Source organism: Chiloscyllium plagiosum, chromosome 10, assembly GCF_004010195.1.
Source record: "Chiloscyllium plagiosum isolate BGI_BamShark_2017 chromosome 10, ASM401019v2, whole genome shotgun sequence".
NCBI classification, from domain to species: Eukaryota; Metazoa; Chordata; class Chondrichthyes; order Orectolobiformes; family Hemiscylliidae; genus Chiloscyllium; species Chiloscyllium plagiosum.
In genome coordinates this window covers 36,600,810-36,621,953 of record NC_057719.1, presented here as the reverse complement: position 1 = coordinate 36,621,953, position 21,144 = coordinate 36,600,810, and the positions used below count along the sequence as shown (strand labels likewise).

General features: G+C 39.0%; 2 protein-coding genes across 3 annotated transcripts in view; one reads left to right on the top strand and one right to left on the bottom strand.

The window, feature by feature from the left end:
* Nucleotides 1-290: 290 nt before the first annotated feature.
* On the bottom strand, nt 291-16,729 carry LOC122553520 (tryptophan--tRNA ligase, cytoplasmic). 2 transcript variants are annotated; one of them, XM_043697406.1, is made up of 11 exons: nt 16,642-16,729; nt 16,225-16,367; nt 13,326-13,539; nt 11,230-11,338; nt 10,329-10,448; nt 9,117-9,299; nt 7,113-7,213; nt 6,380-6,492; nt 3,728-3,901; nt 3,352-3,492; nt 291-599 (listed from the first exon to the last, which is right to left on the bottom strand). In XM_043697406.1, the coding sequence occupies exons 2-11, from the start codon at nt 16,339-16,341 to the stop codon at nt 441-443; spliced, it is 1,431 nt and encodes a 476-aa protein (XP_043553341.1). In that variant the 5' UTR covers nt 16,342-16,367; nt 16,642-16,729; the 3' UTR covers nt 291-440. The 2 variants fall into 2 exon arrangements, with proteins under 2 accessions (XP_043553341.1, XP_043553340.1); XM_043697405.1 differs by having other exon boundaries at nt 16,479-16,688.
* Nucleotides 16,730-16,878: 149 nt separating this feature from the next.
* The window catches only part of wdr25 (WD repeat domain 25), a 113,782-nt gene continuing 109,516 nt past the window's right edge, over nt 16,879-21,144 (top strand). The window contains exons 1-2 of the mRNA XM_043697404.1: nt 16,879-16,978; nt 18,413-19,206. Of these exons, the coding sequence (XP_043553339.1) occupies nt 18,475-19,206 (732 nt within the window). The 5' untranslated portion in view covers nt 16,879-16,978; nt 18,413-18,474. The remainder of the gene's footprint in view (nt 16,979-18,412; nt 19,207-21,144) is intronic.

Here is a 21,144-nt window from a genome sequence, read left to right as displayed (position 1 = left end):
TTGTTATATAAAAATGTATCAAACTTTCTCATGAATGAATGAATACTTTGTAGAGTGCAAATATTATCATAATGTAGTGTGTTTTTGACAAATGATTTTTTAAAAATTAAACAAGCAAAGATAATGGTGATAACTCTGCATGGAAAATCTAATGTCAGGCACTTTCTGATCTGCAATTTGGGCAAACTGTAATCATTTGAACAGAATATAGACAAAAAACACACAATGAACAAGAATGAAGCTGTAAGAGGACAGAAAAAATCCATTCACCTAAAGCACACTACTGTATCTTTGGAAATAATGTTATAATTTAATGGTATTTATTAATATATTCTAAAACATACATCCATAATGTTACACAATTTCAGCACAATGTTAAGATCTTGATGAATGAAAAGTGACTTCATTCTCTAAAGTTTCACCAGTTCTGAAATCAGTCCTTAAAAATCAAACACCAGTTTGCGGGGAGTCATGAACTGTTTCACTGTTTCATTGGTCACCTGTTTGCGTCGCAGTTGGTGTTCTGTTATGATTGACTGCAGTGTTTCAATAAGAATCTTCTTCAGCTCTCCTGTAAGCAACTTTCCACTTGAATAATCCTAAATAAAATCAATTTTTAGATGTAATTAACATGTATTAAAAATACTAAGGTAACTATGGATGAGGAAGGCCATTCAGCTCATTTAATTCATCCATGCACATAGATCTTTCCCTTGCAGTATCCAATTTTTAAAAAAATTACATCTGGAATTTTCACATCCAATACCTACAAAAGGTCTAGTGTACTCAGATTCACACGTTTACAGCACAGAAGGCAGTCAGTCATCATGTCCACAGTCTGCCTACACTAATTCCATTTTTTCAGATTTTGCTCCATAACTCTGGATTCTATGGAAACACAAGCAAATATCTAAGTAATGTTTAAATGACAGGAGATCTTCTGACTCAGTCACATTTTCATGCAGTGAGTTTCAAACTCACACCATCTCAAAACATTCTAGACACTCCATCTACATCCCTCAATTGTGTAGACCTCTACCAGGTCCCCCCTCAACCTTTGCTATTCGATGGAAAACAACCGTTGCATATCCAATCTTCTTGTAGCTCAGACTCTCCAGCCAAGGAAGCATCCTGGTAAATCACTTCTGCACCTGCTCTCACACAAATCACATTCTTCCTAAGAATACCTCAGTTACAATCTAACCAGCATTTTATACAGTTCCAGCATAACCTCTTTTCTCTTGCTTTCTATACCTTGGCTAATAAAAGAATCTCATCTGCCTTCTGAATTATCTTATCTCCCTGACCTGTGATATCCTGTGGATATACACAAAATTATCCCTCTGATTCCAGTGGGGTTGTGCAGGACTCCTCTGCACTGAAGATCAGAGTCACAGAAACATCGCTCTAACATCACCCATTGCTTCCCACCATCAAGCCAGTCCTTGGATAGAAGGGGGATAGATAAGGCAGATCCTGAGGAAGGATCACTGGACCAGAAACATTAACTCTGATTTCTCTCCACAGATGCTGCCAGACCTGCTGAACTTTTCCAGCAAGTTTGTTTGATTTCCAGCATCTGCAGTTCTTTCAGTTTATCAAATTGAAATTGGTTGGTGTATTGTTTTCTTTGATATGATTTATTGTAGTCACGTGTACCTAAGTACAGTGAAAAGCTTTGTTTACAAGCATTACAGATGAATCTTAGCAAACAAGGACATACAGACACATATAATAGATGCCAACGTAATAATTTCTATTCCATGAACATTCATCTTGTGCAACATTCTCTCATGAAGTATCTTAAACGAATGCATAATGAAATGGCATCAGTGCTAGGGTTTTAAATTATTTACTATCTCCTTGAATGGCTTAGGTGAAGGGTCTGATTGTGACTATATTGCAGCCCAATTACATGGCAAAGATAAAGTTAAAAATCACACAATACCAGGTTATAGTCCAGCAGGTTTGTTTGGAAGTACAAACTTTCAGAGTGCTGCTCCTTCGTCAGGTCCTTGAGTCTGACTACAGGTGTGACGTTGGACTCTGTATGTATTCCAACCTTGTATTATCTAAGCTGTCTTTTTTTAATATATAAAACCTTAAGCTATCTCTGGAATGTGACTTTAAAGTGGTGCTTGGATTTACATATTACTGAATTGAAACATGCAACCCATTCGAAAAGATCAGAGACTTAACAGCAATCTAGGTTTGTTCAAAACATTGAATCAGTTGCATGATATTATGATCTTGTGCTATAAATTCTGTGTCTTATGATCCTGCCCCACTAGCTACCTGACAAAGGAGCAGCACGCTGAAAGTTTGTGCTTCCAAACCTGCTGGACTATAACCTGGTGTTGTGAGATTTTTAACTTTGCTCACCCCAGTCCAACACTAGCACCTCCTCATCATGGCAAAAATAGTTAGGAAAATGGATTGTGATGAAGAAATTAGAAAGGTTAAGTGAGTGGATAAAAAAAAATTGGCAAATTGAGTATAATTTGGGAAAATGTGAGGTTGTCCACTTTAGTAGCAAGAATAGAAAGGCACAGTATTTAAATCACAAGAGTGATCTGGTGGCCCTCAAATATTTGTCAAGATGTAGCATCCAATTAAGGCTAATCTAAGTATAGCAAGGATTAAGAATAGAAACATAGATCTCTATTGTGGGGGGAAATGGAGTATTAAAGTAGACAAATTTTGCTCAGTTGTAGATATTGAATAGTGAAACTGCACCTAAGATACAATTTTGGTCATCTTACTTCAGGGCAGGCACGTTTGCATTTGAATTCATTTGAAGAAAAGTTAACTCAGCTGATTTCCAGGAAGCTGGGGGTTTTCTTATAAGGATATGGTGAGCAGGTTGGGCCAATACTGAGACTTTAGAGGAAAGTGAGGTAATATTCTTGGCCTATTATACTTACTTGGATCCAACCTTGACATTCAAGCTGGGATTTTGAATTTATCATTCCCAGAATCCTCCACCCATCAGCAAATCATTATTTAAAGCCTTAGTTATTCAAATTATCAGGCACTGGCCCAAACATGATTTAAGTGCAGGACATCCCAGTGGAGCAGCCCTCTCCTGCCAGGGTTGGCGTCAATGTTCAATGAATTGAAATTTCTACTTCCCACACCATGCATTCAGCATTCTAGTCTGTTTGTCCCTAGCATCAACTTTTGCATGGTGCAATTAAATGTTCAGAGATTACTACCTGTGAGGTTCTGTGCTTTAATTTCAACCAGGTCAGATAAATTAGTGTGCAGTGATACTATTTGGTCAAGGTGAGGGAATGGAAGATAATAAGTGCTAAGAAGTCTTGAAAAAAGTGGCATATAAACTGCACAGACCTGTCTTATTTTCTCCAATTTCTCATCATCTTCTAGGAAAAAGGTTAAGTACATGTAAGATACATCCACTTCACAATTCCCACCGAACCGTTGGTGTTCTTCAATAGTATCCTTACCACCTGAAAAAGCATGCTTGTTGATCTGAGGAAACAAAATTACAATTGACTGCATTAATGCTTCTGAAATAAATATATTTTACATTTTATTTTCCATTAAATCTATTATCAGTGAAATAACACAGTTATTGACAACTTCAAAAGAACAGTACACAAAATAAAATCTTCATTAAACCTTATTTTACACAAGAGGAAAGCATTTTGAACACCAAGGGAATAAGCTTGCATTTTAGACATGGCTAAAAAATGGGGAACATTACCTTTGTTTTGATCTGTTTTGGAGTATCTGTGAGAAAGACGGACGAGTTGGAGTCACTGGCACTCATCTTTGTTTGTGCTCCTTGCAAGGCAGGGAAGAAGATTGAATGCAGCAGTGCTGGCTTTGGGTAGCCAATCCTTGGAGCAACATCCCTGGTCATCCGAAAATATGGGTCCTGTGAAGAAGTCATCCAAGCAGTTAACCAGAATTGAATTCTCCCCCCCCCCTTCCCACAAAGCTATTCTTTGAGTATACAGTATTACTTGCAGTCAATTTTAAGCGTATGCATATTGTTTAGCAAAAATAAAATTTAGAAAAATGAGGGAGGCAGCGCCAACAACAAAAGCAGAGGTAAGAGGCGGTGGCAGAGAGAGCCAAAGCAAAACTGAAGGAGTCACACCACAAAATGGAAGAAACTGGAAGAAAAAGAAAGGAATGGAACTGAGGAAGAACATGCTGGAACAGCAGAGTAGGTGGGGCCTTCAGGGAGCACGAATATCAGAAGTGAGGAAACAAAAAACTCTGAATTAACATCAGCATCAGGAAGTGTTGACTGGTGATTTCTGGTTTGATTCTGCGAAGTTTAGACTAAAATAGAAGGCACAGCACAGGAGACTCCTCGTGTCCTGGACTATCATAATTGCAGGAAGTCATCAGTTTGAGTTTCACCACAAGACATCAACAAGGTTAACTGTAACATGAAGGATATGCTTCTGGAGGTGATCACATCACAGCATAAGGATATGCAGCAAAACAGGGAAAGGGGACTCAGCTGACAGTCAAACACAAAGCAGGTAATGCAGGAACTCTATGTACGTTTTGCTCTCCAGCTGTGGTATTTAGTTCTGGATACTGAAGATGTTGGTTTTGGGGAGAACAGTGAAGGCCAGCCCACAGGCTGTTCAGCTAGACAGTTAAGGTTAGGAAAACAATAGTGACAGCCAATTAGTAGTTAAGGGAATACACAGATGTTTCATGTGATTGCAGATAAGATAAGATGTTGCCCCTCTGTTGACAGAGTCAAGACTGCCACTGTATGAACTGCAGAACATTTGAAGGTGGTAGGGAGAAATGGCATAAAAAGGAGTAATGGCAAACTGATAACAATGACACAGGTGTAAAGAAGGATGAGACCCACAAGCAGATTCCAGGAAGTAAGAAATTAAAACAAATCTATGTAGGGAATGCACCAACGGTTTGAGACTGATTTCTGAGGTGGCAGGACTAACATTTAAAGAGATACTGGCTCAGTTAGGATTATATTCAATTAGAACACTAAATTTCTGAAGAATTTCTCATTGTAATACATAAAATTCTAACGAGTCTAAACAGAGTAAACGTAAGAAGGATGTTTCCTGACCAGGGTGTCCAGTCCCAGGGATCACAGTTTAAAGGATATGGGAGTGGCCATTTAGGATGGAGGTGCAAAGAAAGTTCTTCACCCCTGAGTGGCAAGTCTGTGGAATTCTCTGCCACAGAAAGCAATTGGAGGTCAAAGGTTTGAATATTTTAAAGGCGTCTTATGGCCAAAGAGATAAAAAAAACCATGGGGTGAAAGCAGGAGCACTGTAAAGAATTGGATGATTGCCTATGTTCATACTGAATGGCAGAGCAGGCTTGAAGGGCTAAATGGTCTATACCTAGTTCTATTTTCTATGTGAAAGAGAAAAATACCTCAAAAGCATAAAGAATGATTGAGCTGCTATTGTGTAGCAGGAAACTGTTTGACTCATTGTGTCTACACCAGTTTTGAGCACTTTACAATTTTAATTACACTAGCTTTGTATTCCAATTATACTAACCAATAGAATTTAAATCCCATCAACAACTGAAGGACTTTAAACTCAAGTCTCAACAGCATTAATCTGTGCCTTGGAATAAGCAATAACGTTACCACTATGCTCCAATACCATTAATCTCTGAAAGACAATAGGTTTCTGTGATATTGGGACTGCTTTTGTCTAAGTCAGGCCTGTACAAGAAGTTCAGTCTCAACAGAGTTAGGAACAATGTCTTGGCAGGGGAGTGGAAATTTCCAAGCCCTTGGGGAAGAATTAAGACTCGCTGAACAGGATAATAGAAACCAATTTTTAAATTTAGAAGAGAGTGAACAAAACTGCAAAGACAAAGCTAAAGAATTAAAGAGAGAAAATGTAAAGTCATGGAAGCAATAGTTGGAAAACAGAGAACAAGTGATAATTTCTGCAGTACTCACAATCCAAAACAAACTTCATACCAGGCTAATCCTCGAAGCATATATACATACACAGACATCTTTTCTGACCTTGTACTATTCAAAATTTGCACAATGAAACACTTTTCAAAACAATATTAGAAAACATGGAGCTACTTTTGCACATCAAGATCCGAAGAAATTAAATTAGATAAGTGGCCAAATAAATTTCTTTTGATCATGTTGATCAAAGGATAAATATAGACCAGAACACTGCCACATTTGGAATAGGGCAGCTTAGTTGTCAACTTTGCCCTGATATTGCTTGTTTTCTGGCCCCTAAGGTTACAGATCGTGTCTGATGAAAATGACTTGTGGGGAATAAAAGTGTGTAACAAAGGGTAAACAATTAAAATAACTCAAAAAAAAGTGACACATTTCAAGCATATGTATTTTCTTTGATTAACAGCAAGCTCTGACCTGGTCAATAGCACAGGGAATGAGACACGGAATATCCTTTTGACCGTTAAAGATTTGCGGAAATGAGGTACTGAAAGATGGAGCAGCTTGTATAGCAGGGAAACTGATCTTTCCTGTCAATTAAAAGTACTGAGTTAGACATTGTAAGATAAGTTTCTACACAAAAGCAGTCAAACATTTAAAGTGACGAAAAAAAAGTTGACTTCTACTATAAAAGATTTGAAGTCACATTTTGCAGTACAAAAAATGTTCTAGGTGTATTATTGTTGTTACTATACATTTATACCACCATAGCTCATATTTAATTACTCATTGTATAATCCAGAACCAATGTAATATCTGTTCAGTTTAAATTGGCTTAATCATAGCAAAAATCATTTATGGATTGTTCATTGCTTAATTATGATAGAGGTTCTTGCAGAGATTCTCATTGTATGGTGGTGTTTAGAAGCTAGTCCAGTCAGTCAAAAGAAGATTTTAATTTGAGGTCACAAGTCTATTCATGGGGCTATGTAGCATTTTCCCGTTTACTGCTCAAAAGACAAGCCTGCTCAAAAAAGACTTTTGACAAGGTTCTTGATAGTTTCAAGAATGGTGAAGATGTTGACCGAAACCCAGAGTAAGGATAGAAAAGTAACAAATTAATGTACTGAAGATTATACAAGCATGATGGATTCAGTACAATGACAAGCTTTCAACTAAAATTTTTTTTAAAAAGTGCTATAAATCCTACCTATACAGTCACTATCTCCAAAGCCAAAGATCCCCTTCACTTGATTAAAAGTAACGTGTTTCTGGATCTTAACCACATTCTGATAGAATCCTGAGCTCTGTCTGCAGCCAGAAGAGAATTAGCAATTTACACCTTGCAAATAGTTAAAAAATAAACACATGATTTATGGTTAAAAAGCAAACAGTTCTAAAAAGTTACCATAACTGTAATTTTAATGGTATAACCTATCCCTATATGGAGTGGAATCTTGGTTAGACAAGTAATTTAGAAGAACATCCTCTTGCACAGTGCACCACAGCTTCTACACACAAAGCCATGGAGGCAGAACATATTTTTGATCGCACGTTAAAGACACACAATAAGGACAAAAAAGTCCAATTATCTTCAGCTGATCGCACATCCTTCCAAGAAGTCAGTTGTAGTACAGTCCTAGTGCCACATGCGTTGGGAACAAGCCTCCCGTCCATTTTATCAGCCAGTTATGAGGGGTAGTAGCAGTCAACCAGAGCAAAAGTAGGCCTTATGTAAATGTTATGAATTGCAAAATTGAATATTCATACTTTGGTATGGCTTTTATTTTGTAATTTTAACATAGTAAATTTTAATTATTTGCGTTTTTTTCCCCCCCAATGATAGATGCACTGCTATTATTAATAATAGCAGTGATAAGCAAAGTTTGTTTGATATACTCAAGTCATACCTTCAAGTCAAAAGTCATGCTTTTGCCATTCAACATTACACTGTCACTTTTAATAGGTATTTTCTCCTTCCTACAGTGTGGAAACAGGCCCTTCGGCCCAACAAGTTCCTGGCACTGTGAGGCAGCAGTGCTAACCACTGAGCCACTGTGCTGCCCAAATTGCTTCTTCCTTTGCTACAGACATAACATGCTTCTCTAAGCATGCAACACATATTAATCATTGTAATTAATGGCTGATCGCGAGGAACAAATGTCTTTCCAGACTGCAACTACACAGAACACCAAAGGGAACGAAACAAGTAATGTGCCAAGTGTTATTTTTATTAACAATTGTTTAGAAATCAACAGTCAATATACTGGGAATATTTCACTATATTGGGAAAATGCAGGTGCACAGTAACAATGCCACTTCACACTTCATGCAACTAATCTGCAGAAGGAAAGCAGATTATGTGTTAAGCTTTTATTCTCAAGAGTCTACATAATTTTCAGTTCCACTAATAGAAAAAAAATGGGTTGCATAATTTACACAATACTTTCAATTAATGCAACCTACATTCCATTTAAAATTCTCTAGTTAATAATCAACTCTCTCATTTCACAGAAATGGCATGGTGCAGAAAGATGCCATTTGGCCCATGGCATCTGCACTGGCTCTCAAAATGAGCATGATTTGGTTCTTTCTCCTAACTTTTCTCCATACCCTGCACATTTATTTAAATTTTAAAAATCTTATAATACTTTCTTGAATATATCAATTAAATCTGCCTCCACCTCACTTCTAGGTAGTGTATTCCAGAACTAAACCAGTGTGTCAAAGGTTCTCTCTCTCTCATCACATTTGCTTCTTTGGCTAATCACTAAATCTCTGTTCCTTGTGCTTAAATCCTTTTATGAGCAACAAGTTTCTCCTTACCTACACTAACCAGCCTGCTCACAATTTGGAAAAGTTGTATGGTTCTCCTTTTTAAAAAAAAACTTATTCTTTCTAAAAAAAGTGTCCTGACCTTTCCAATCTATCCTCATTACTGAAGTTTCTCCTCCTCAGAAACATTTCTGTAAATCTCTTCTGCATTTTCTCTAATGCATTCAAATCTTCCTCATTGTGTGGTCCTGCACATAATACTCCAGATGATGTCTAATATGTGTCTTGCAGAGGTTCAGCATTACCTTCTCGCTCTTGTACTTTATGCTCCTAATAATAAAGTCCAGAATACTGCATGCTTTATCAACTTAGATTAAAACCATTTTTCCAATAAAAGTATGACTAAAATCGTCAGTATATCACACTGCAACGTACATACCCCATGTAATCCAGATCAGAGAAGATAAAGGTTTTATTGATATCAAAGCCACAAGCAATGATGTCTTTGGCATTCTCAATTGCATAGTTATAGGCTTGTTCCAGCGTCATGTCTTTCCACAGATATTTCTCATCATCAGTCAGCTGAATTACAAGAGGTACATTAAAAACATCTTGGAGCCACCTATTTAATAAAATGTGAGGCAAGGACTTTAGAAAAACATAAAATCAGTCTTTAGATTGTTTCAATGAAATATCATTTCAATGGTCTCAACTCGACAAGATGCACTGCAGAAAATCAACCAATGCTCTTTTTTGTGCTTGTGACCCAGCTACCTTTGCTAGGTCAAAACCCTGGAACTCCCTCCTTAACAGTAACCTTGGTGTAACTACATTAAATAGACTGCAGCAGTTCAAGAAAGAAGTTCACCATTTTCTCAAGGGCAATGAGGAATAGTAAATAAACGCTGGCCCAGCCACAGCCCACATCCCCTGAACAAAGGAAAAATAAGTCAGCCGGGAAAGCTTTTTAAATGAGCACTTCCTGCTAACACAAAACTTGACAAAGATGCAAATACTACCTGAAAATACTGCCTTGCAACATTTTACATGTAAAGTGTAACCAAATCAGGAGACTGTTGAATAGAAAATTCATTTGCAGAGTCTACAAATAGTACATCCTCAAATTCAAGCTGCTGAACAATATTTTCTGTGAATAGAGTTTTAACACAGCTTTTGGAGCTCCCAGGCCAAGGTTAAATGTTGAATTAACTTAGTAAGTAGCCAACAGGCTGAACACACCCATAATCTGCCAGTTCTGGCAGTGAAGAAGGCAGAGCCACCTCCAGGCTTCAGCCTCATTTTAACAGAAGTGGCAAGATGCAGATGTTAAATGAGCACCTCACCTCTCAAAGTGGTTCATCAATTTCAGTTTGGTGCTATTAATCCCCTACCTGAAGCCCACTCAGCTAGCCTCAAAAGGTTTGTCCCACAAAAAATACTAAACTGATAACTAGGGTAATAGGTTTGCCAAATAAAGTGTTTGGCTCCTAGCGGTAAGCCCTACGAAAAGGTGTCATCAAGAAAAATGTTAGCATTAGCAGACAAGTCAATGGCACAATATTAACACTAATTTCAGCAAATTAATTTTAAGCACATATAGGCATTGTTCTCTTAGTTAAAGATGCACTGCACAAGTAATATCCAAACTTACTTTGTGAAGATGAATGGAATAAGGTGACCCACATGCATTGCTTCCGATGAAGGACCACGCCCTGTATACAGGTAAAATGATTTTTTCATCTCAAAAGCATCGAGGATCTGGTGCATATCCCTTTGAGAAAAGGATGATTAGAAATACAACATGGAGTATAATTCATATATCCGGTATTATCTGTGTTGAAAAGGTAAGATTTGAGGGCTAGTTTTCTGATGTTTGGCAATCACAATGCAAACTCCTTTCCAAATAAATGCCATTAGTCAAATAATTCCATGCATCTTTTAAAAATTAGAATATATTAGAATATAATTAGAATACATTTTAGTTGAACTGATTTCAATAACGTTTTACTTATGGTGAGATTACAGTTTGTACAAACCTACTTGGGATTCATTTTCACAATTTCTCCAGCAGTTTTAAGTCTTTAGGTTTTGATCTAAACACTCAGTGAAAGCTAAATAAAAGATTATTCCTTTATATTCTAAATATCAAATGACAATCCTATCTTCAAATGATGCTGAAACAAATCACTAACATTTGTGGCTTTGTGACAGTTAACAACAATGACTGAATGAGGGATGATGACAGTTAATAGATTGGTGAACATGATCGTGGTAATATTGAAATATTACTTTTATCACTCTTCTGTCTCAGTCATTCTGAACAGAATATATTTAATGTGAGGTTTCAGAAAATCAAAAGATGTTGAAAGATTATCTTTTAAAATAATCCAGGAACCAGGACATTTAAGCATATAACAAATTGTTATAGACAATTTGACAAGATGACAGTTGCTATAATGACAATTTGAAAAGGAAAATTCAACAGTTGGAATTAAGTTACATGCACTGCAGAAACATATTATGGGTACAAAGAGAGATAAAACCTTACTAACCGATGAGAGAAAAAGATTCCTCTACGAAAGAAACGATGAGCTTTCTGACCAGTGACTTGTTCCATTCGGTTAATTAACTCCTGATCAATTTTGCTGCTTCCAAACCGAACTGTAAACAACAAGGTTTGCAAAGTTACTGGATTAGTATGATACAGGACCATAGGCAATATTATAAATTGAAGAAACATTAACACATTACTTTATAATTTGAAAATAAATTGTAAGTTTAAAACATTAGTAGAATACTCCAGCTTAGTGATCAAAACTGTACAAAAATAAGCTTCCTGTGCATGCAAGCAAGATGATTAAATGGTGTTCCAACAACAATATTGTAAGCCTACCAAAAGGCTGAGGATTTAATTTTTATTTACACTCAAAATACAAACTGTCCTGTTTACTTTGTATATTACATTTTCTTACTCTTACAATATACTAAGATTATTTATCTATTTTACACATCATTCTTCATTCCACATTGACCGATCATTCCTATGTGCTGCTAATGACTCTAACCAGTGGCAAATTTTCCCTTGGATTCCAATTGACTCCAATTTTATAACACTCCTCGATTCTACATAGGCAAATGCAGCCCTAGTGTCAAGAATAGTCACCTTCACCTCATGTCTGGAATTCAGCTCTTTCGCCCACGTTTGAAATAAGGTTGTAAACGAGGTCAGGAGCTGAACTGCCCCAGCAGAACCCAAACTGAGCATCAGTCAGCAAATGCTGTTTGATAGCATCATTGGTAACACTTTCTATATCATCAGTAAAGTGATGGAGAGTAGACTCATGCATGTGTAACTGGCCATGTTGGATTTGTCCTGCTGGGTCTAGGACACACATGGATTTTCTACATTACCAGGCCATTGCCAACATTGTTGCTGTATTGGAACAGCTTGGCTGGGGACAAGGCATGCTGTGGAGCACAAGTCTTCAGGACTATTGTTGGAATGATTTCAGGGCCCACAGCCTTTTCGCAATAGCCAGTGCCTACAACCATTTATCGATATTATGTGCAGTCAACTGAATTGGCTGAAGACTGGCATGTGATGCTGGTGATACCTGGAGGAGACCAAGATGACTCATCCACTCAGCACTTCTGGTTGAAGATTGTCAAAGTTTCAGTGTTATCTTTTGCACGGATGTGCTGGGGTTTTCAATGAGGATGGGAATATTCATGGAGCCTCCTCCTCCAGTGAGTTGTTTAATAATCCACCACCATTCAAGATGTGGCAGCACTGCACAGCTCACATCTGATCCATTGGTTGTGGAATCACTCGGCTGTATCACACTTCTGCTTATGCTATTTGACACACAAGTAGCCCTGCTGTGCACTTCTCAAAGGGTTGATGTCCCATTGTTAGGTATGCCTGGTGTTGCTCCCAGCATGGTCTCTTACACTCTTCATTGAGCCAGAGTTGATCCCCTGGCTTGATGGTAATGCTTCAGGAGATCACAGATAGTGCGAGAGTATGAATGTGCTGCTGTTAACAGCCTTCACTGCCTCGTAGATGACCAGCTGAGTTGCAAGATCTATTCAAAGTCTAACCCATTTAGGATGCTGACAGTGCCATACAACGCAATACAGAGCAACATCAACATGACAATGGGAATTTATCTCCAAAGGATTGTGGGGTGGTCACTCTTACCAATTGACGTGGACAGATACATCAGTGGCAGGCAGATTAATGAGGATGAGGTCAGGCAGGTTTTTCCCTCTTGTTGGTTCCCTCACCACCTGCAGCAGACCCAGTCTACAGCTCTATACTTTATGACTTCACCACCCCAGTCAGTAACGCTGCTATCTCACCACCCTTAGTCATGGACACTGGGGCCTGATTATGCAACAGCTACAAATTCTTTTCTGGGAAAGTACATCAGTGAACCAACTGCACCTGCAGTTATGAGCACTTCATGGTCAGTTTTCTTCACTTTTTTTGAATTGTCCTTAACTTTGATTTTTTACGAAGTTTTTGCAGACTTTTTAAATTGACCGTTCCAAGACAATGCAGAGCTCAAGTAACATTCAACCTGCAACAACAAAACGTGCAAATTTACATGTCCAACAATCAGAAGTAAAGAAAATGGATATTCACCAATCAATTTGTCATAGTCCACTCCTTTAGCACTGGATGTCTGTACAGTCCATGGATCCACATAGTCTCCACCATCTTCTGCAATAGCCAGACTATTATTGTTAACTGTTGTGCTGTTAGTGGGTGGAATACCAACCTTGTACTCCTGGCCTGCCAGTGTTTTATAATCCATTTTGAGTGCCAACAGTTCCTTTACAGCTGCATCAATTTCTTCCTGTATAAAAAGATTGAAATTTTGCAAAATGAATCATTCTTTTTACAATGAAAGAAAGTTGTGTATTATTTGCATTCCTTTAGCTACATTCACTACATTTAGCTTCCAATGCCAGACCTCAGAAACCAGCCAGGAAGATTAACTGGTGACTTATAACAGAACTCTGCCAATGTTGCTCTGAAGCTTAATAAAAAAACAAACAAACTCCAAACGTTCATTTAACTTCCTTTTAAAAACATAACATAAATCGTAAGATTGGGCAATACTTACCTTGGTGGTAGCACCTATGTGAAAGAACTTTTTTTTTAATTTTATAATTCACAGTCATGTGGAAGCTGGCTGTCTTTCAGTTCCAACTGATTAATAAAGTCAACTCAACGCTGTTTTCAATAGCAAAGCTATAGGCGGCCTTAACCTTTTGAAGATAAAAAAATTTCAGAAGGAGTCCAAGTGATTTACAAGGATGTTGCCAGGATTGCAGGGTTTGAATACAGAGAGAATAATCTGGGACTGTTCTCACTGGAGGCTGAGAGGTGACCTTATAGAGGTTTATAAAATCACGAGGGGCGTGGATAAGGTAAATAGACAAGGTCTTTTCCCTGGGGTGGGAGAATCCACAATTAGAACGCATAGGTTTAGCACGAGAGGGAAAAAATTTAAAAGGGACTTGAGGAGTAACGTTTTCATGCAGAGGGTAGTGTGTGCATGGAATGAGCTGCCAGAGGATGTGGTGGAGGCTGGTGCAATTACAATTTTTAAAAGACATCTGGATGGGTATATGAATAGGAAGGGTTTAGAGGGATATGGGTCAAGTGTTGGTAAATGGATATCTGGTCGGCATTGACGAGTTGGACTGAAGGGTCTGTTTCTGTGCTGTACATCTCTACGACTCTCGGCTAAACGTTTAGACACAGGCTACAGTAGGTATGGAGATCTGTGGATGCATAAAATTCATGCTGCCAGCTGCCATACCAATTTCCCCACTCTGCCCATTCGCCAACCACATTTCGAAACAGGTAGTGCACCTTGTTAAATCCTTATTAAGGTTCATTTTCAGAGTGAAACAGAATTTCCCAGCCACATCCATAGCAGGAACAGTTCAGCTTCCTAGAGGTAGTCCCCTCAGGGCAAGCCAAGAATCAGGTTGGCTTTGAGATTCTTCCTGCCTGACTCCAGCTATTGTTGCATGCCACCTTGTGGTGGAGCACCACTGTGGCAGCCTGGTTACTAGGTAATAAGTTATTATTAGTTGGAAAAAGCTCAGCTCTATTTTGGGTGTATCATCTCCATTATTTATCTGAAAGAGCAGTTTTTGCTTCTCCAGTGTTTAAGGTCTGTTATTGGATTTCTAGCTTCATCAGCTTACTTAGAGTCATAGAGATTTACAACACGGAAACAGACCCTTCGGTCCAACCCGTCTATGCCGACCAGATATCCCAACCTGATCTAGTCCCAACTGCCAGCACCCGGCCCATGTCCCTCCAATTCATGTTACCATCCAAATGCCTTTTAAATGTTGCAATTGTATCAGCCTTCACCACTTCCTCTGGCAGCTCATTCCATACACGTACCGTCCTCTGCATAAAACCATTGCCCCTTAGATCTCTTTTGTATCTTTCTCCTCTCACCCTAAATCTATGCCCTCTAGTTCTGGACTCCTGCCATATTTAGTGACAATGCAAGCCCATTGCTAGCCTATTACAAACATAGGAATGGGAACAGGCCACTTAGCATGCCAAGCCTGACCACATTCAATACCTTAAAACAATATTCAAAGACTGAGCCTCCACAGACCTCTGTGGTAGAGAATTCTGATGGTTCATAACCCTCTGAGTAAAAGGGATTTTGAAATTAATTGGCAATTTGGGGACAATTACAGATGACTATTTCCTCCTAGCACAGGCTTCTGATGCCCATTTCACAGAGAGATGACCCAAAGCACAGGGGAAAAGCCTGCCCATGCTATACAATACAATACAACTTATTGGTTTTATACATTTTAAAATTCAATTTCTTAACATGTACACACAATCACATTGAATTTCCACTATAGTAGTACTAAGGCACTTTCAATTAAATCAGCAAAATAACATGCAGCAATTAAGTCTCATACATTCTGGAATCTTCTTTGATTTTACAAGTTGCTGTAGAAGGCAATTTCATGTATGGTTTGCCATATGTCATTACTGGTTCTACACTGAGGCAAATTGCTCTAGAAAGCCAGCACAGACACAACAGGCCAAACGGCCTCCTACTGTACTGTAGCCATTATGATTTCAGAGACTGAAAGATTTCAACTTTTCTGTTTTATCTATTTTTATATTCTAAAGTTTGAAGTTTAAAGAGAATAATAACCTTTTGATAACATCTTTGATAAGTATAATTAGTAAGCTTTCAGAGCACAAGCAAGTATTTGGTTGAGAGTAACGTTATGGCATGAATAGGAACAGAGAAATGATCCATGCACTCTCAAAGAGCGCTCCTTCAAAACAGCTCAGTGAGAAAAGACGCAAATAAAAACTGAATAATAAACTAGATAATTATTGAAATGATTGAATATTTCACATTGTTTCAATACATTTTATACACAAAAAGGTTGTGACATCAGACTAAATTTAAAAGTTTAGCCAAACTTACAGATAGTATTAACAATTTTGTGCACTAGTATAATTCGGATAAAATCACCTTTGGCGCTTTGTTTGACTTTAGCAGTCGGACAGTACCCCCTTGGAGAGTCACTTTCTCATACAACTCCATGGGGGTCGCCGGTAAAGACATCTCACCATCAGGAGGAGCTGACATTCTCTTCAAAGCTTAACTATTGGGACCTGCCAATAAGTTCAGAAAATAGATGTTATTGATGCAGGAGGCTGAGTCCTGACCCCCCCTCTCACGTACCCGGTGGGATAGAGGGTTGGTATTGCCAGGCCCTGTCTTACCCCTAACCCTCAGACCATCCCCGTCCTGCCGGCCTCCGCCTCCTCACTCACGGCCCCGATTGCATCAGAAACGTGCAGCTATCGCCACCTCCCGCGCTGAGAGCACCCGAAGTGGTACTCCGGCCCCTGAGTCGCCGAGGCTCCCGTGTCCGCCTCCGCGTACCGAATATTTTGGGGAAAGATTGTCGAATCTGGAGCAGACACGTTCTCAACCAGCCTGACTCTCGGAACTAAATGTCAATCGGGTTGTTGCGCGGGGGAGCGGAAAGGAGGAGGGACCGGAAGTTGGTCAGTTTGCTGTGAGGCTTTAATCGTTGACGGTGATAGCGTTCACCGAAATAATTACTTCCGCTACATAGTGTCATTCTATCCACCGCTTACAAAGTTTTAAGGTAGATCCCGCAATAATCCCAGAGGTGAGGAGGGGGAGTGACAGTCCTTGAAATCAGGCCGCATTTAACTGAGTGTGGCGTCAAGGAGCCTGAGCAAGACTGGAGTCAGTGAGTATCAGGGCGCAAACTCTCTGCTTGTTGGAATCATACCTGGCACTGGTTGTGGAAGATGGTTGTGGTTGTTGGAGGTCAGTCATCTCAGCTCCAGACCACCTCTGTAGGAGTTTCTCAGGATAGTGACCTAGGCCCAACCACTGCTCCTGTTTCATCAATGACCCTCCATCATAAGGTCAGGTTTGGGGATGTTCACCAATGATTGCACAATGTTCAGCACCATTCATGATTCCTCAGATACTGAAGCAGTCCATGTTCGAATGCAATAAGCTGACAAGTGACGAGTAACCTTTGTGCCACAGAAATGCCAGGCAATGACTATCTCCAATAAGAGACAATCTGACCATCATTGCTTGACATCCAGTGGTGTTTTCGTTACTGAATTCCCCTACTATCAGTATCCTGAAGGTTATCGTTGACCAGAAACTTAACCAAACTCATCACATCAATACAGGGTGTACAGAGCAAGCAAGTAACTCACCTCCTGACTCTCCAAACTCTGTCCTTCATTTATAAGGCACAATTCAGGAGTGTAATGCAGTACTCCCCACTTGCCTGGATGGGTGTAGCACCAACCCCACTTAGGAAACTTGACCCCATCCAGGACAAAGCAGCCTGCTTGATTAGCACAATATCCACAAGCACCCACTTCCTATCACCAATACCCAGTAACAGAAGTGTATACCATCTACAAGATGCGCTTTAAAAATTCACCAAAGATCCTCTCTTATCACCTTACAAAACCACAACCACTTCTATCTAAATGGACAAGGATAGCAGATACATTGGAACACCACCATTTCCCTCCTTAAGGGTATTGCAAGTGAACTTACAGAACATGGACTGTAGCTGTTCAAGAAGGCAGCTCATCACTGCCTTTTCAAGGGCAACTAGGAACTGACAATAAATGCTGGCCAGCTGCAGACGCCCACATTCCATGAATGAATAAGTAACTAGTTGAGCGGAGAGGTGTACTGGTCAGGGAATCAGTTACTCGCTGCTAGTAATTAGCGTAAATGCATTCTGATAGCCTCATCCAACACTGACATGCTTAAAGCTTTTTGACATCCTCAGATGATATGGTGCACTAGAGTCTGGTGAATGAAAGTGTAAGAAGGAGACAATTCAGAGATGAGCAAGCTGTACAAGAGTTGAAGGGAAAGGATTATGGGAAAATGGCACAGGAATAGAGGGACTCAATGAGTATTTAGAGGATGAATTATGAAAATAGCTGCTTCCAAAATGCTGCTTCTCTTTTCAATGTAACCCCATGTCATGTATTGCCCCACATCACCTGCCATATGATAAAAGAGGATAAATATTAAATGCTGGCACTATGGTAGATTCAGAAACGGAAAGAAAAATGCATCATAATGTCTAAGAAACCAGTTTTCATTCTTTGAACTAATAAAAGTATTATAATTACAGGAAACTTCTTCAGCTTCAGTGCCAGGAGTGGAGTGCAGATTCTATCCATTACAAATTGCCATATGGATTCCCTGGTTGCTTATGAGTCCTCAGATTCAGAAACAGATTATGACAAAAGTGAAGAAGTTATTCCTCTTCAGAGAGAAGATAATCTTGTTCATTCAAAATTTCAATCTGCATTTCCAACTACCACAGAATGGGAATCAACTAGATGTGAATTTGCATTACAAGTTGCATCTTCTGAATGTGCACATATGGAACACAAATGGAACAGTGCACAGAATTGTACACAGACAAATATTTGTTTAATTCCAAGACCTCCAGAGCAGTTTTTGAATGAGGAGCCATATTTTCAGTTTCCTCAAAAGGACCATAAAAATACATTGAATCTGAAGTGGAAATCTGACAGAATTCCTGTAAAGATGGTCCCCTCAGCTCAGAAGAGAGCATTTCAAACATCAGCGGCATCTGCTCAAAACATTAAACCTTACATACCCAAAAGACTAAGGCAAAAGGACATAACTTCTAAAAGCAATGACTTCAAAGACAGCACAGAAGTTTTGATCTCTGAGATAAACTGTACTGCAACAGAAGAACACCAGTTAAGTCATTTGAACAGAATTTCAGACTTCATTAAGCCTTACCTAGAAAACCAATACAAAGTTACAAACATTCCAAAATGCTTGGTCTTTCAGACCTCTGAGCACAAGGGACCAGTAACTGCAATACATTGGTGTCCTGTGCAAAAACACAGTCATTTACTGCTCTCTGCTTCCATGGATAAGTCTGTAAAGGTATGGTTCCATTTTGTCAAGAACAGATGGTAGCTTAACTTGAGATTTTGAAACCAGTTTATCATCTTTGCTGAGATAAACTTTAATACATTGTGGTGGCTGATATGACAAATGAAAATACTATCCTAATGCAGTAAGGGAAATTCTTCTGCACTTGAGTGTTGTGGTAGATTGTGTTGAGAATAGATTAGACACTATCTTCTAACTGATCTGTGACATAGTTACTTCAAGAAAGCTTTATTGTGACACTGCCACTAAGATTCGACAAAGTGAGTTATACTGGATTTTGGGGTTTTGCCCCATAATGCACTACCAGAGCTTAATCAACCGTAATTTCCTGGGCCGATTGTATATCCATTAAAGGCTATCCAGTCCTCAATTCTATTTTAAAATAGGGTAATGCGATGGGAATATCAAAATATTGGAAAGTAGCCTAAAAAACATTGTCTCGCTTTCTTCTTTGAGATTCCAGCAGCAGATTGGTACAGCAGGTAAACTGAAAGGTATTTGGGTCACTTGGGTTCACTATCACATGAAAATGCTTGACTATTGGCTTAACGGCAGGAGATAGACAGTGGTTCTGCAGGGTTGTTTTTCAGACTAAAAACCTGTCACCAACAGTATTCCACAGGAATTGATTCTCGGTTCTCTTGTTTGTCATTTATGTAAATGATTTTGATGAGAATGAAGAAGGCATAGTTAGTAAGTTTGCGAACGACACCAAAATTAGTGGTATAGTAGACAGTGAAGAAGGTTTTCTAAGATTACAAAGGGATTTTGATCAAATCGGTCAATGGCTTGAAAATGGCAAATGGAGTTCAATCTGGATAAATGCAAGACATTGCATTTTGGTTCAACAAACATGGGTAGGACTTACACAATTAATGGTAGGGCCTTGGGTAGTTTTGTAGAACAGAGCAATCGAGGGATTCAGGAATTTAATTCTTTGAAGTTTGCGTCACGTAGACAGGGTGGGTAAAAAGGCGTTTGGAATGCTTACCTTCATTGCTCAGTCCTTTGAGTACTGGAGTTGGGACATTATGTTGAGGTTGTCCAGGACATTGGTGAGGCTTCTTCTGAAGTAATGTGTCCAGTTCTGGTGGCCCAGTTATAGGAAGGATTTTATTTAGCTGGAGAGGGTTCAGAAGAGATTTACCAGGATATAGCTGAATATGGAAGGTTTGAGTTACAAAGACAGGCTGGATAAGCTGGGATTTCTTTCACTGGAGCATGGGAGGTTGAGGTATGTCCGTATAGAAGCTTATAAAACCACGAGAGGTATAGATATGGTTAGTAGTAGTGTTTTCCCTAAGATGGAAGACTTTCAGACTGGGGGCACATTTTTAAGGTGAGAGGAGAGAGATTTTTAAAAAAATGAGAAGCATTTAAGCATGGATTTAAGTGGCTTATTAATTGCACAAATTGACATCCTAATGTACTAAGTGTGGAACAGTTTTCCTGCCAATGAGCTGGTCAGTTTTTCTGGCCCCTCCACCACCATGCTCACTCTAGCGAGCTCCATTGAATTCTGCCCAATATCTTCACTTGCGGGCTCATCTAAAACTATGGATCATAAGTGCACATGAAGTAAAATAGAGAAATTGAGAAATTTCTCAGAGGATTTGCATTACCACAAAAAAATGGCTTCAGTGTTTTCAAAAGGAAACTAGATCAGTGCATAAGAAGAAGTAGAATAAACATGAGTGTCAAAGAGTAGAGATAAAACACAGAGACTAGGAAAGGCAGTACAGATTAATTGGGCTAAACAGCCAATTTCAGTACTTAAGACATACTGGGTGAAGTTTTATCATCTGCACAGAGTGTGGAAGAGTGAGGAATTTCTCAAAGTCTTGTGTCAGATCATCAACATGATATATTCCCACCATTGAAAGATTCGGCGAAAGACAGGGTCAAGTCAGCATTGACTACTCTTTCAGT